Genomic DNA, 15,928 nt, shown 5'->3' with positions numbered 1-15,928 from the left:
GTTTCCCAGCTTTCTGCTGGCTCTGCTCTGCTCCAGCTGCTCTCACCCTCGGGCGCCACTCATCCTCTTACCCCCTCCCTCCCGGAAGCTGTGCCCTGCCACATCCTCACCCAGGGGAGAGACAATGGTCGCACCTTTCATGTGGGCAGAAAATCATGGAACAGAACTGTCCATCTTCTCTCATTCCTCCCATGTGGATATAGTTCCCCCTGTCTTTCTAAGGTTTATTCATGTCTGTTTTCTATGTACAGGGGTTTTGCCTACACGTATGTCTGTGCACTGTGTGTGTTCAATGCCCACAGAGGGCAGAAGGCGGCGCCGTACCCTGGGATTTGGAGTTACAGATAGTTGTGAGCAGCCATGTGGATGCTGGGAGTCAAACCCAGGTCCTCTGGAAGAGCAGACAGTGCTCTTACCGACAGAGCCATCTCTCCAGTTCCTTCACCTCCATCTTTTAAACAAGTAGTTAACTGCTTGGTATTAGATAGCAAGCAATTTCCAAGGTCTGGAAAATCCTTTACAAATGTTCACTGACATACTCTTCATCTGAGAGACTCCAGCAGGGAATACTGGTCATAATAACGGAGACATTAGTTGTGAGGAGAGCGTCCAGACTCCTAGGGCAAACCCTGCCTTGAGGTTGAGAAGCTTCCAGCTCCCATTGTACCCAGTTATTAGGTTTTCATCCTACAGAGAGGGGGCCAGGGACAGAAAGATAGACTAATAAAAGCAGGACAGGCAACAGCCGGGGTCACAACACTGAGGAAAGAGCCCAGACACAACTGGCACCCTTTTAATCCCACATTCAAGGCTCAGATGTTACTGGCCCTGCATGTTTAAAAACTACCACTAGGTGTCGCCACTTGAGCATCGAGTGTTAACATTGTCCGCCGGTGACTTAGAGGGAAACAGACTCCTAGGCCCGAGTGTCCTCCCTCCTATGGCTGAAGAATGGCTTCAGTGAACCTGGGCACCTGGATTCTTCACAACTGGTTATCTTTCCTCTACTTCAACAAAAACCAAGCTGTGCTCTTTGGAGCGATAACTGCACAAGATAAGCCTTGACCATCTTTTTGTTTTGGGAAAAAAGGAAATTCTCAATAAATTACAAAAACATCAAAAGAACAAGAAGAAACTGCAGAGATGGCTCAGTGGCTAAAAACCCTTGCTGCTCTTCTAGAGAACTCAGGTTCAGGTTCCAATAACATGCACAAAGCCAGCATCACATAAACTATGTATGGTGGTGCATGCCGATCTAACCACAGCACTGATGGGGTGGAGAGAGGGAAATCCCTGAAGCCCAGCCACAACCATGGGCTTCAGGTACAGTGAGAGACCTTGCCTCAAAATAACAGGTGGTGGGTGAAGGAGAAGGACGATTCAGCATCAACTTCTGGCTTCCATTGGTGCACACAGATGCACAGGAACAACTACATACAGCATACACAACTCATGAGATTCCAGGAGGTCTATGGCCCAGAAAGTCCAGATCAATATTGCTGTCATCCCTGTCAAAGCTATACTACAGTTACACTGGAGAAGGTCTTTAACTCAAACAATACACTCCGGTGTCCAGGATGTTGGCCTACGAGGTGGTGACGCAACCCAAGTGACAGAGGACACAGAGTACTTTGAACTGCTCTCGGAAGCTTCTCTCTCTCCCGCTCTCTGACAGAATCTCTCAGTATGTTGCTCTGTATTCTGGGCTGGGCTTAATTTTACTATATATTTCAGGCCGGCCTCAAATTCACAGCAATCCTCCTGCCTTAGGCTCCCAAGTGCTGGAACTGCAGGTTTAAACCATCATACCCAGCTTCTTTGTTGTTGGTGGTGATGGTAGTGGGGTGTGTGTGTGTGTGTGTGTGTGTGTGTGTGTGTGTGTGTGTGTGTGTGTGTGTAGGTCAAAGTCAACCTAGGGTATCATGCCTCAGGATCCATCAATCTTGTTTCTTGAGATAAGGTCTCTTCTTGGCCTAGGGTTCACCATTAGGCTAGGCTAGCTAGTCAGTATGCCCCAGAGCTAGGATGACAAGCACATCATTCCTATCTTACTTAATGTGGGTTCTGGGGATGGACCTTGGGTCCACCAGAAGGCTGTGGGGAGGAGGCAGCTCTGACCCAAGAATAACAGCAAAGCACCAAACAGATCCCTGACTACGAGGGCTGATTATCACAGAGAACTTGGCATCTCAGCTTCTCTGGTGCTCTGGGCAGCAGAGTCAGCTAGGAATCTCCTCAGGGTCCCAGAAGAGCTAGTTGTAAAAGCCTCTCAAGGCCTCCTAGACTAAAGTGCTAGCTGACCAGAGAGCTCAAAGGGGAGGCAAGAGGTGACTCAGGAGGTGTCTCAGAAAACATTGCATTGTAGCAAAAGAGAATCATTGCGCACTATCCAAGGCAAGATGGAACTCTACAAGGAGTGACATGATCTGGGGCAGGATGGCACTTTGTCTCCGGAGCAAGTTCTGGAATACAGAGGCTCCTCTCAAAGAGTCTTAAGATGAACCGTGGGTGTTAGCCCCGTTTGCACACCTGCTCACTGGGACCCCAGCTGCTCTCTTTTCCCAGTGAGGACCCAGTGTGGTCCCATTCAACCCAGCCCAAACAAATGCCTCCTTGACTCTCCCAACCAGCCAATGCCCTGCCTCCCTCCCTCCACACACATATAGCATGTCTTTGAGCCCACAGCCACACGGGCTTCACTGGGAAGAAGTATATCCCAATCAGCAGTGCATCTGTGTGTCCTGGCATGTAGGCAGACCCAGAATTCTAGTGACCAGGAAGAAAGAACCCTGTGGGGTATATTTAGACCACTAAAAATAACAGGAGGCCAGCAAGGAACCCTGGGAATGGGCTGTGTGGACTAGGAGAGCATGGGAAAGCCAGGGGAGGGGTTAGGAAGACAAGAGAAGGAAAGGAAGGGGTCCTGACTGGCCCCAGGTGTCTGTCTCCCTCCCCTGGTGACCTGTGACCCAGATGACTCAGAGGTTTCCCATCTGGAGAAGAGGGTTGGCAATGAGGAAGGGCAGTCTGCCAGACAGACTATGGAGCCAGTCAAGGCTGACTGAAACACAGAACAGGAGGTGACCAAATGGACCAGACTCAGACATAGCCAAGTTGGGGTGTGGCAGGCTTCACTGAGACCTACAGATCTCAACCATGAGTCCCTTCAGGCACCCTAAGCTATAGCCAAGGAGAGCCAGGCTTAACTCTCAGGAGCTGGCCCCTGCCATGAGGTACAGGCAGGGGCCCAGCGGGCCTCAAACAGAAGCTGGCTATGGACAGAGGAGTGCAGGCATTTACCCCTGTGGGTTGCTGCTTGGTGTCCAGCAGAGGTGCGTTGAAGCTGGCAGACAGGCTGGGAGTGGCAAGGACCTCCTGGAGTGGGATCTTGGCTTCCCCCAGGAACCTGAAAAGACAAAGAAGGCAAATGGTGTAAACCAACCTAACGTTCCTGGCTCTTCTACCACCCCCCACCCAGTTACAGCCCATCTACCTAGGGCTTCCCTTGCACCCATGGTACCATCTTAGGGAGACCAGACTCTTGAAGAAAACTCTCAGGTAAAAAGAGAGATCAGAGAGACTTGCCTTCCCCCAAGCTCACTTTGACCTCCTCTTTCCAGCCTCAGCCTAGCCATGCTGCTGCTGCCTGTAGGGGCATCTTCCCATTAGACAGACCATTTGTTTACTTACTTAAAGACAGGATCTCATGTAGCCCAGGCAGACCTCAAATTCACTATGTAGCTGAGAATGTTCTTTACTGTCTTTCCTTCCCTTTTTATCTCCCAAGTGCTAGGATTACAGATGCCCCCACCACACCGTGTTTATCCAGTGCCGGAGATCAAGCTCATGGCTTCCTGTGTGCACTCTCTCAACTCAGCCACACCCCCAGTCCCACCATCAGACCTCAACCAGGCCAGCATCACTAGAAGACAGAGGGGCAGTTACCTATCTTCACACCTTTGCTGCTCCCACAGCACACAGACTGTCTGCATGAGTTTCCCAGGAAACACAGCATCAGTTACGAATTGGATGCAAGGAAACTCCCTGTCTCTGACGCAGGGAGAAGAACAACTCTGGATCTCGGAGACAGACCCCTTCACCAGTTATACAGCACACACACTTGAGACCACACTTCTCACTGAGGGAAGAGACTAAGGGATGGGCTCTTGAGAAAGAGTGGGCCACTGGCAGGATGGGCAAGGAAGGCTTCAAGGAGTACAGAGGGGTAAGTCCCACACCATTCATTCTGTGCCTCTGAAGTGGCAGCAAGTGGCTTGTGTCACCTAAAACCTGTCACTGGAGTCTGCTGCAGCCTCTGCTTGCTCCCTGGGAACCAGGCTGTGGGTACAAACCCTCATCAGTCCTAGGGGACAGCTACGGGGACACGTTCATCATCACTTTTTCTTTTTTAGCTATTTCCCCTAATGAAGAAAGCTAGCCCAGTATCTGAGACCATCCTTTGCCTGGTCTCTGTAACAATGGTGTCTGCATATGGATTTACATGGACCCATGGAATGAAACTTGTAATCTTGACCTAATGAGCTGAGCTTTGAAACTCTATGCTCGTGAGGCACCACCTCGTCTCCACAAGGATGGTATTAAAAAGTATGGGGACTTCTGAAGTTGGGCTGAGTGCGTTTGCATTATGAGAAGTCCAAGAGCCTATAGGGACAAGAGTTAGAAGGTTCTGGATTAAAAGGAATATGTGTAGGTGCCGGGTTGACAGGCATGGACTTGCAGTGGTTAATGTTGATTGCCAACTTGACAGCATCTAGAATCACTCAGGAGACAAACCTCTGCGCACATCTGTGAGGGAGTTTCTAGCCTGGGTTAATTGGGATGGGAGGACCCACTTGACATGTAGGTGGTTCCATGCTATGGATTGGAGTCCTGCTGCATAAGGAAAAGGTGAGCTGAGCACCAGCATGCATCTCTCCCTGCTCCCTAACTGTGGGTGCCATGTGACCCCCGCCATCTCAAGCTCCTGCACATGACCTCTTGCCATGGTAGACTACACCTTCAAGCCAGGACCCAAAACAAACCCTTCCATCTGTCAGTTATTTTTTCAGGCATTTTGTTATAGCAACAATAAAATTAACGAATGCAAACGGCTATTATAAAGAAGGAGGGAGAGAGGGAAGGAGGGGATGTGGAGAAATAGGGACCCTGCTGAGAATGCTGCTGGTCAGAATCGGGGGGGGGGGTGCTATGGGAACATTAAGCACAGACATAAATCCCATCTCCAACCCTGCTTCTGACTCCAGAGATCTGCACAGCATGTTCAAGCAGCAAATCCTCAAGCATTAGAAGATGAGAGGGGCCCAGAGGTAAGTCAGTTGGGAGAGTGCTTGCCTGGCATGCACGAAGCCCTGGGTTCCGTCCCCAGGACCTCATAAACCAGGCATGGTTGTTTGTGTCTATAATCCCAGCAACAGGGTGTGGAGACAGGAGGGCCAGGAGTTTACGGTTACCCTCCATTAGATAATGATTTTGAGACCTGCCTAGGATATGCAGGACATTGTCTTTGAAGGGGGAGGGAGCTGGAGATGGCTCAGTGGTTAAGAGCTCTGGTTACTCTTCCAGAGGACCTGAGTTTGATCCCAAGAACCCATTTGGAGGTTTACAGCTGTTACTGCAGCTCCAGGTGACACAATGCCCTCTTCTGGCCACAAGGGTCCACACATGCAAGTGGTACACAAACATTCATGCAAGCAAAATGTATATACACATAAAATAAAACTAAGTCTTAAATAAATAAATAAACAAAAATAAAAGATAGGAGCAACCAAGGCAGGTAGGTGACATATTATTCAATATGAAAGAATTTCCGGCCCTTCTCTTGGGACTAGTCTTGGAAGAGCTGTAGCTGTAGCTCCGTAGTTGAGTATTTGCCTTACATGCATGAGGCTACTAGGCTTACTACTGTCCAAAAGTAATAATAAAAAGAATAGTGTTGAAGACACAGAAGGACAGATGCCATTTGATCCCAGTATCCCAGCCAATTCACACACACACACACACACACACACACACACACACACACAACAGAGCTATGGTTGCCAGGAGCTGGGGGGAAGGAAAGGAAGGGGTTCTGGCTTTCTGTTCGGCAGAAGGAAAGGACCCAAAGATGGATGGGTGTGAGAGTTGCACTAGACTGTGCATTTGAGGTTTGCTAAAATACAGTGGCATCATGATGCATGCTTTTGGACCCAGTACTGGGAAAGCAGAGGCAAATGAGTCTCTATGAGTTTGAAGCCAGGCTGGCCTACATAGGGAGTTCCAAGTCAGGGCTATACAATGAGAACTTGTCTCAAAATGAAGTAGATAGATAGATAGATAGATAGATAGATAGATAGATAGATAGATAGATAGATAGATAGATAGATAGATAGGCAGATAGATAAAATTATTTTAAATGATAGATTTAAAGACCCGCACACAAACACACACACACTTGCACACACACGCACTCACACACCTTGTTTATTGTCTTTCTAGCAAAGGAAACTGTGCAGTGACTGAGAGCATCTCTGCCCTATGAGGGTGCACACGTATCTTAACATACAGAGAAATAAATCAGGGATGAGCAATGGGTAGCTCAACCATCAGAGTGCCTTGCAAGTATAAGGACCATGTCTGGTCTTCAGAACCATGTAAAAATGCCAAGTGTGGCAGCACAGGCTTTGATCTCAGGGTTGGGAAGTGGGGACCAGAAAGACCCCGGGGCTCACAGGCCAGCTGCCAGCCAGTGAGAGATCCCATCTCACAGGAGGTGGTCAGTGTTCCCCTGAGAATGACAGTCACGATTGCCTTCCAGGCTCCACACATAGATTACACATGGGCATGCGCATCCTCCCCACATATACACTGAAATTAATCAATTAATTATAAATAAGTAACTTATAAACTTACATAAATAAATAATTTTTAAACCCCCTGTCAATAAAATACATGCATTTGCACCCTCATAGGGCAGACATGCTCTCAGCCACCTTACGGTTTCCCTTGCTAGAAAGACAATAAACAAGGTGTGTGTGTGTGCACAAGTGTATGTATGTGGGTCTTTATTGGAGGTGTTTGCGTGTGTGGGTGTGTGTGTGTTGGTGTGTGCCTGTTTGTGTCTATACGCACGTGTGTGAACGTGTGCATGTGTGTTGCATTCAGAAGACAGCTGTATTGTTGGTCCTCACTCCCACCTCATTTGAGACAGGTCTCTCTCTCTCTCCACTATTTTTCCATTCCATTCTTCAGACCAAGTACCCTTCAAGCTCCTGGGAATTCTCCTGCCTGCCTCTCCCTCCCATCTCCCTGTAGGAGTGTTGGGATCACAGATGTTCAAAATAAGCATCCAGCTTTTACACACCTTCTGAGGATTTGAACTCAGGTCCTTACACTTAAACAGCAAGTGCTTTTACCACTGAGCCATCCCCCCAGCCCTTCTCTTACATTTCTTCATTTATTTTGGTTTTTTGAAACAGTCTCACTGTTTTGAAACATAGTCTCGCCATGTAGCACTGGTTGTCATAGAATTTACTCTGTAGACCAGGCTGGCCTCAAACTTACAGAGATCTGCCTGCCCCTCCCTACCAAGTGCCATGATTAAAGATGTGTGCTACTACACCTGACTTGACATTTATTTCTTTAAAGAAAGAGTGAGAGAGAAGCATCCAGGTTTCTAAAGCCCCGTGAAGGTCAGACTTTCTAGAATGTGGGCTTCTCTGTTCCCTGGTGCCTGCAGGAAGTTCTGTACTGTAAGCAGGGCTCCTGGAAGGTGTATTCTAAGGACAATCATGGGAGTAGCACTTGTCCCCAGTGTGGTGACTGAAGTGTCCTCAGAATCCAGAAGTCCCTGAGACATAAGAAACCAGAGTCACTATGTCCCTTACAAAAATCCTGGGCAGCAGACAGGGTGACTTGATCAAGTAGGTGGACGAGCAAACAGCCCAGGAACTCTCCACATGTGCAGTGTCTACAGTTGAGACGTCTTGCCTTGGTGACAGGAAGAATAGGCCCAACAGCAGAGCAGAAAGCAGTCTAGTGAACCAGACAGTTCAGTGTGGTTCTTAGGAGCCCTGGCTAGAGGCCCAGAGTAAAGGTGGACCACCTGAGCCTGGCTTGCTGGCAAAGCCCTCCCAGACAGCAGGGAGAATTCCCGGAAGTGGGCTGGGGAACAATAGCAGGAAATGCAGAAGGAAGTGCCGGCTCCTCCTCTACCAGCCCTAGCCCTTCCGGCAGCCCCCCAGAGCTGCCTAAGAATGACTGTTATTTCCTCCTCGATACCTCTTTTGGGGCCATCAAATGTGTCTTTGATGCCTCCATAGGCTCTAGGGCCAGTCCCCACCAGGTACCAGGTAGTTCTATATCCCAAGGAAGAAGGCCTGGAGGTTGCCTGTCCAAAGATCCAGGGGTCAGGCTCTGGGACAAGTGTGGAAGAGTCAGGGAGGCAGAGCCTCTCATATGGGTGGAAACTTATTGGGGTTGATGGGAGCAGTATGAGGCTCCATCACAGGCCAGGGTTAAAGCCATGGATTCATTCATTCAGGTCTACAAAGGAAAGAAGGCATTGAAGCCCCTCCCCAATTCCCTTCCCCTGTGACTTTACTCAAAGATCCTCAGTCTTGGGCCACAAACTCTGTCTGTACTATCAGAAGATAAACACTGAAGTATGGGCTCTAGGCCTAGGTCTCTACTGAGCAAGGCTCAGTTGGCACCAACTAACGATCTCATAGGTGGCATCAAAAGTCTAGTGAGGCAAGAAGGGACCTGGAACCCTGCCCAGGGCCAGAGCTGTGGGAGCCAGCTGGGAATGTGCAGATCCTGATAGGTCAGAAGCAGCCCAGCAGGCCTGGCCCTGCCTAAACACCAAGGCCCTTCCAACTTCTTCCTCTGGTCATTTCTCCTAGCTCTGTTGTTTCAGAACCACTGGAATGTGGGAGCAGAAGTGCAGAGGCTAAAAGAGACAAAGTCACCCCAAACAAAGAGAAGGCAGGAAGGGGCATAGTGGAGGGAGAGCAGTTGAGGGCTGGCAGAAAACACATTTCCCCTCAAGGAGAAAGAGCTGGTTCCCTAATTTATCCATGAATGCCCACGCCCTGTCAGAGAGGTGCCAAGTGGGATCTTCCAAACCTGAGGTTTGAGCAGTATGTATGAAGGCAGGACCCGGAGGGGGGGAGGGGGAGAAGCCTAAGTTTATGCTAATGAGATAGGAAAAAATGGAAACAATTTTGTTTAAAAACATTGAGTTTTTAAACATCGTTGTTTGTAAGAACAAAGCACAAAAGCAACTCAGCAACCACTCAGCTGTGTGTAAACACAGCACATCTGTGCTACAAATTCTTCTCTAAGACCCATGGTCAAGGGCAAAAACAAAGCCCATAAAAGAGCTTGAACATGCGCCCTACTGTATAAGAAAAGAGGGAACTTGGACTCACTCTCTCTCTCTTAGAGAGTAACTAAGCAGATATGCCACAAGACCCCATTATCACCTCTCCAGGGTCACATCCCCACAGAATACCATCATATGAAACCATCTTGTATGTACCGCTTGCACATACTTGTTTACAACAGCTAAGCATAGGGTCCACCTAGATGCCCATCTATAGGCAAAGGGATAATTAAATGTGAATATACACATATGTACATACATTCTGGACTATCAGGCTGTGTTAATGAAATGTTACTCAACCATAAATGCGAATATCGTATGATGTCAGCAAAACAGATACACCTGGGGAGTACTACATTACTTGAAACAGATTCAGACCAATTTTTCATATTCTCTCTCATATGTGGGTGCTCAAAGAGTTAACTGCATGAGGCTAGAGAGATGGCTCAATAGTTAATAACACTGGCTGCTTTTGCAAAGGACCTGGGTTCAGCTCCTAGTAACCACATGGCGGTTAACAACTGTCCCATAGCTCCACTTTCAGGGGCTCTGGCACCCTCTTCTTGTCCCTAATGGCTTTGTACACATGTAGTGTACATACACACATGCAGGCAAAATATTTGTACATGTAAGGTCATTTTTGAAGTTGACTATGGGGCTGCGGAGAGGCTCAGAGGGAAAAGTGCTTTGCTAACATGCTAGAAGCCCTTGGTTTGTTCTCAGGACCAAATACCCAGATATGGTGGCACAGACCCATAGTTCCATCTCTTGGGAGGTAGAAGCAGGGGGATTAGGAGTTCAAGGTCATCCTTGACTACATGATTTTTGAGTCCAGTCTGGGCTACGTGAGACCCTGTTACAATTGGAATGTATAAGATAAGAGTGCTTACTAGTGGAGCAATGGGGGAGGAGGGGACAGCGGCAGGCTGGAGATCAGGAGCTTGAACACAAATGGACATGATAAGCTCCAGTGTCCATAGCACAGTAAGGGCTCTAGAAAAGAGGGGCTTAGAGCCCCAAATACAAAGGCATGATAAGGAGGGGACACTGTTCAACGCCCCAGTATAGTACGAGTGTACTGTGTGCCCGGATATCATGCTGGATCTCACAAACATATGTAATTATAATGTGTCAATCATGGGAAGGAGTATAGCTCATTAATTTGGTTGAATTCAGCTCAAGACAAAAAAAAATACAAAACATCTAGTTCCAAGCTGTATTCGTCATGCTTCTGTTTTCTGGCAATTTTTGTTTTGTTTTGTTTACTTGAGATAAGGTCTTACTGTGTAGCTCGAACAGCCCTGGAAATCATGATCCCCCTGCTTCAGCATCCCTGGTGATGGTACTGTAGACGCAAACCACGCATGTCCAATGCTTTCCTGTGTCCCTGAAGCCCTAACATCCTGAGCCTTGCTGACCTGGAGACACTGACTCTCCCAGAGCAGACAGTCCCTATAGACAGTAAGGGAAGCTCCCCACCTCAGACGGGGCATGCCCTGGGCACAGCTAGCTGGATGAGTGCTCCACACACCCCCACTTGCCCTTTTCCTGGCCTCTGCCCATTTTCATCAGCAAATGGCTTTGAGGCTCCTGTTAGATCTGACGTCTGGAGGGAGACGAAAAAAGGGTGAACACCAAATGCTCACACAGGATGGGCTGGAAAGATGGCTCAGTCGGTACAGTGACTGCTGGCCAAGCATGAGGACCTGAGTTTGACTCTCAGTATCCACAGAAGCAACCAAGCACGAGGGGATTCCCCAGTCAGCACCGGAGAGGTAGAGCTTGATGACAGCCAGTGTAGCCAATACGAAGAGGCCCGGGTCAGTGAAAGACTCTGTCTCAGAGAACAAAGTGGAAAATGCCTGAGGAATAGCACCCCAAATTAACCTCAGGCTTACACATATACTCATAACACAGGGAGACTGTGGCCCAGCAGTGGGAGACTTCAACAGAACAGCCCAGCCAAGCAATGGCTTCTTCCTCCCTCCAGAACGTACTCCATGGTCAAGATAAAACAAGGAATCAAAAGACCAGAGCTAAGATGAGCTCCAGGAAAAGCCGGGGTAGACAAAGCCCGGCATGCTCAGAGGAGCAATGTGTGATGCTCAGAACTGACACCTCACTGTGACGTCAAGAGCCTGGGAAAGATGGCTCCCTCAGGGCTGATGGACACGAGAGGAAGAGGTGCTGGAGATCAGTCTGCAGAATCCTGGGAAGGCAGACAGAGAAGGAGGGAGATATTCTAATGAACAGCACAGTCCCACGGTCCCAGAACATGACTCTAACTCCAAGAGGAAGAGTGTACAGCAATGCACAGTGGGAAATCAGCACCCGGCTAGGCCATGGAGACCCACATGCCCAGAGAGACACCCCGTGTCCCGAGACCCCAAGATAAGCACACCACCTCAGCAGCACGCTGTGATCTTATCCTGAGAAAACATTGGATGATTTCCAAAGAAGGGGGGAAAAAGAGCAGGTTTAATTCCACACTCACACCTATACACACAACATGGCTCACAACTGTCGGTAATGCCAGTCCCAGGGTATCCAATGTCTTCTAACTTCTGTGAACACCAGGTTCACGTATGGTGCAGAAACACACATGCAGACAAACACCCAAGTACACACACACACACATGATCCCCCTGCTTCAGCATCCCTGGTGATGGTACTGTAGACGCAAACCACACATGTCCAATGCTTTCCTGTGTCCCTGAAGCCCTAACATCCTGAGCCTTGCTGACCTGGAGACACTGACTCTCCCAGAGCAGACAGTCCCTATAGACAGTAAGGGAAGCTCTCCACCTCAGACGGGGCATGCCCTGGGCACAGCTAGCTGGATGAGTGCTCCACACACCCCCACTTGCCCTTTTCCTGGCCTCTGCCCATTTTCATTCAGCAAATGGCTTTGAGGCTCCTGTTAGATCTGACGTCTGGAGGGAGACGAAAAAAGAGTGAACACCAAATGCTCACACAGGATGGGCTGGAAAGATGGCTCAGTCGGTACAGTGACTGCTTTCCAAGCATGAGGACCTGAGTTTGACTCTCAGCGTGTGTGTGTGTGTGTGTGTGTGTGTGTGTGTGTGTAGTTTTTTTTTTGAGACAGAGATTCTCTATGTAGCTTTGGAGCCTGTCCTGGAACTCACTCTGTAGAGCAGGCTGGCCTCAAACTCACAGAGATCTGCCTCTACCTCCCAAGTGCTGGGTTTAAAGATGTGGACCACTACTGCCCACAAAACATGTAAGTTTTTAAATAAATTGCCATAAAAGATGAAGAAGGCTAAGATAGAAGATCTTGATGGCCCACACCCAGAATCCAAGAGAGGATTGGGATCTCAAGGTCATCCCCAGCTTCACTGAAAGTTGGAGGCCAGCCTGGGCTAAATGAGACTCTCTAAAAATTCAAACAAACAAAACTAAAACAAACAAACTACCTACCTAACTACAAACTGGAAAGCTAAAGAAAAATGACTCCAAATTCAATGTGGGACTGACTCTAGACTGGATCTGGCTCTGGGGGAGAGGTGAGTACTGATCTGAGAAGCATCTCTCTATCAGTTAAAAGGATGATGTAGACCATAGATTCCACCCATCGAGGCCATTCATGCAACATATGCAGATGCTAATATGGTGTCACAGCTATGAAAAGAAATGGCCCCAGTCTTAAGAAATCTGCTCTGGAGTATTTGGGGCCAGACGACTGTAATACTTATGACTTACCTACATACAAATGAGAGGAAGGAAAAGGCGGGAGGAAGGGGAGATGAAGAGAAAATCAGGATTAACAGAAGGTGTACACAGCAGTATGTTTCTGAGAAAAGGACATGTGGGTCATCTCTGTACTAACTCCTGTTATTTTCTCATAATCGCAAAACTATATTTTTAATATTCAAGAAGGGTCACTATGGGTCAGTTTCTCATCTTTAAAACTAAAATGATGTGTCACATTATAATATATATATATCACAATTCAACTTCCAGCAACTGGGTCGCATCCTCTCATCGTGACTCAGATCCCCTGTCCATCCTGGGGTGCACACACTCACTGCCTCCTGGACCCTCAGCTGTGCATGCCTGGCAGGGAAAGACAGGAAGTAAGAGATGGCAGGACCTTCCCTAGTTCCTGAACCCTCCTGGCCTCAGGCAGCCTTCCTTCCGGGAGCCAACTCCCTAGAGGTAGTCCAGGGGTAACTCTAAATAGCTTCCAGCCCAGAGAAAGACAAAAGAAAGATTATCCTGCAATCCAAGGATGTCCTGGACAGAATCCAGGGCAAAATATAGTTTTTAAAATCCTTGAAAATGAGGGTGTGCCCGGCACTTTTGAGCCTGTATGGAACAATGGGATGACGAACTCTAAGTATTTGGACCCCAAGCAGCCTCCTAAATCGTCCAGTAAACAGTGTGCAAAATAAAGGTTGATCTTACTGTACCTGCTGTTCCCCACTCTACAACAGTACCTGAAGCTCTGCCTTCCAAAACACCCTCGTGAGTGCCCATCTGAGAGAGGATGCCCTAGGAAAGGTTCTCCATGCTCAGAATGGATTGCTAATGGGACCCCAAATGTACGGAGTTAGAATGAAGTCATGAAAGAAGGTCATAGAAACTAAAACCTTGTGTAGAAAATCACTTCATTATTTCACCACTTCTGAGGGAGAGGATGACTGAGTTCAAGGCCAGCCTGGGCTACAAGTAGGATGTTGTCTAAATAAATAAAATATCCAGGTGTGAGCCGGGTGGTGGTGGCACTCAGGAGGCAGAGACAGGAGGATCTCTGTGAGTTCGAGGCCAGCCTGGTCTACAGAGCGAGTTCCAGGACAGGCTCCAAAGCTACAAAGAAACCCTGTCCCTCCTCCCCAAAAAAATTCAGGTGTGGTGGTCTGTAATCCCAGCACTCAGGTGAGGCAGGAGGATCATGAATTTGAGACCAGCCTGGGCTACATAGCTACACTCTGACTCAAAAATAAACAAACAGCTTAAATTCACAGAAGAATAAACACAGAGGGGCACTAACCTTATGAAAAAATTTTTAACTGTAAATCAAAAAAGCACAAGCTACAAAATATCTCCTCTTGGCTGTCACACTAAAAGTAAAAAGATGAGCACACACCTTTTCTATACTGCAGGTGGACATGCCTGGTTATTTTTGGAAAGCAAATCGGAAGCATCTCCAAGCTTCTTTTGTGCAAGCGTACATTTGTGTGTGCGTGTCTGTGTGTTGGGGGGAGGCTGCACTTGTGTGTACACATAAAGGCACACCTATATGACCACGCATTGTTGCATCTATATGACATGCACTGGCACACCCATATGACCATGCATTGGCACACCTATATGACCACGCACTGGTACACCTATATGACCACGCACTGGTGCACCTATATGACCATACATCAGCAAACCTATATGACCATGCATTAGTGCACCTATATGACCATACATTGGCAAACCTATATGACCATGCACTGTTGCACCTATATGACCATGCATTGTTGCATCTATATGACCACACATTGTTGCACCCATATGACCATGCATTTGGAGAACAGAGGAAAATTTCAGGTGTCATTTCTCAGGAGCTTCCACCTTGCTTTTGTGACAGAATCTCTCATTGGCCTGAAATCTGCCTGAGTAGGTGAGGCCGGGTGGCCACCAGGGCCCAGAGATCTCTCCACCTGTGTCCACCTCCCCAAGGCTAGGACTGCAAGTGCACGCCACCGCATCTGACTTTTTATCTGGGTTCGAGGTGTCAGGCTCAGGTCCTCATGCTGGCACGGCACACAGTTCCCCAGCCCCTCCAAACATTTTATATGCCTATTCTCTTTAATCAATAACCTCACTTCTAGGGACCAATGCTTAAAATAAAAAAAAAATCTGAAATATAAAAACATCGGAATAAAACTGCTCACTGTAAAAGCACTAAAAACAAAAAATTAGGAGGAGTCTAAACTCCAGTCAGTAAAGGCACAGAGACAAATGTGGAGTGTATAGCAGCATGTTTCCAAATGAAAGGCATGGATGAGCTCTATCACTGATGTGGCGAGGTAAGACAAATCACATGTGACGACTGAGAACTGAACGTGACAAGCTGCCAGGGACACACTGACATGGAAAGTGACAAAAAGTAAAGTCCAGGACAACACATGCACCAGGGTGTTAGCTTTGTACGCCGGTGTGCTGTATGGGTGTGTGTGTGCGTGAGCAGGTGTACTGTATGGGTGTGTGCGTGAGCAGGTGTACTGTATGGGTGTGTGTGTGTGTGTGTGTGTGTGTGTGTGTGTGTGTGTGAGCAGGTATACTGTATGGGGGTGTGTGTGTGAGCAGGTTACTGTATGTGTGTGTGTGAGCAGGTATACTGTATGGGTGTGTGTGTGGGTGTGTGTGTGCAGGTGTACTGTATGGGTGTGGGTGTGTGTGTGCAGGTGTACTGTATGGGTGTGTGCGTGAGCAGGTGTACTGTATGGCTGTGTGCGTGAGCAGGTGTACTGTATGGGTGTGTGTGTGTGTGTGTGTGTGTGTGTGTGTGTAGTAATATGAGCGGCGGGG

The 15,928-nt window shown here is 48.1% G+C and overlaps 1 protein-coding gene across 14 annotated transcripts in view; it reads right to left on the bottom strand.

Annotated features, from left to right (window-relative positions):
• Positions 1 to 15,928, bottom strand: part of Dysf (dysferlin) — a 205,258-nt gene that overhangs the window by 146,670 nt on the left and 42,660 nt on the right. For all 14 annotated transcript variants that reach the window (XM_005369820.3, XM_026777383.1, XM_005369824.3 and 11 more), the window contains exon 4: positions 3,301 to 3,406. In XM_005369820.3, coding sequence (XP_005369877.1) covers positions 3,301 to 3,406 — 106 coding nt within the window. The remainder of the gene's footprint in view (positions 1 to 3,300; positions 3,407 to 15,928) is intronic.

This window comes from Microtus ochrogaster, unplaced genomic scaffold, assembly GCF_000317375.1.
Source record: "Microtus ochrogaster isolate Prairie Vole_2 unplaced genomic scaffold, MicOch1.0 UNK62, whole genome shotgun sequence".
Taxonomy (NCBI): Eukaryota; Metazoa; Chordata; class Mammalia; order Rodentia; family Cricetidae; genus Microtus; species Microtus ochrogaster.
The sequence above is the reverse complement of the archived record's forward strand: the minus strand, read 5'-3'. Positions and strand labels throughout refer to the sequence as shown.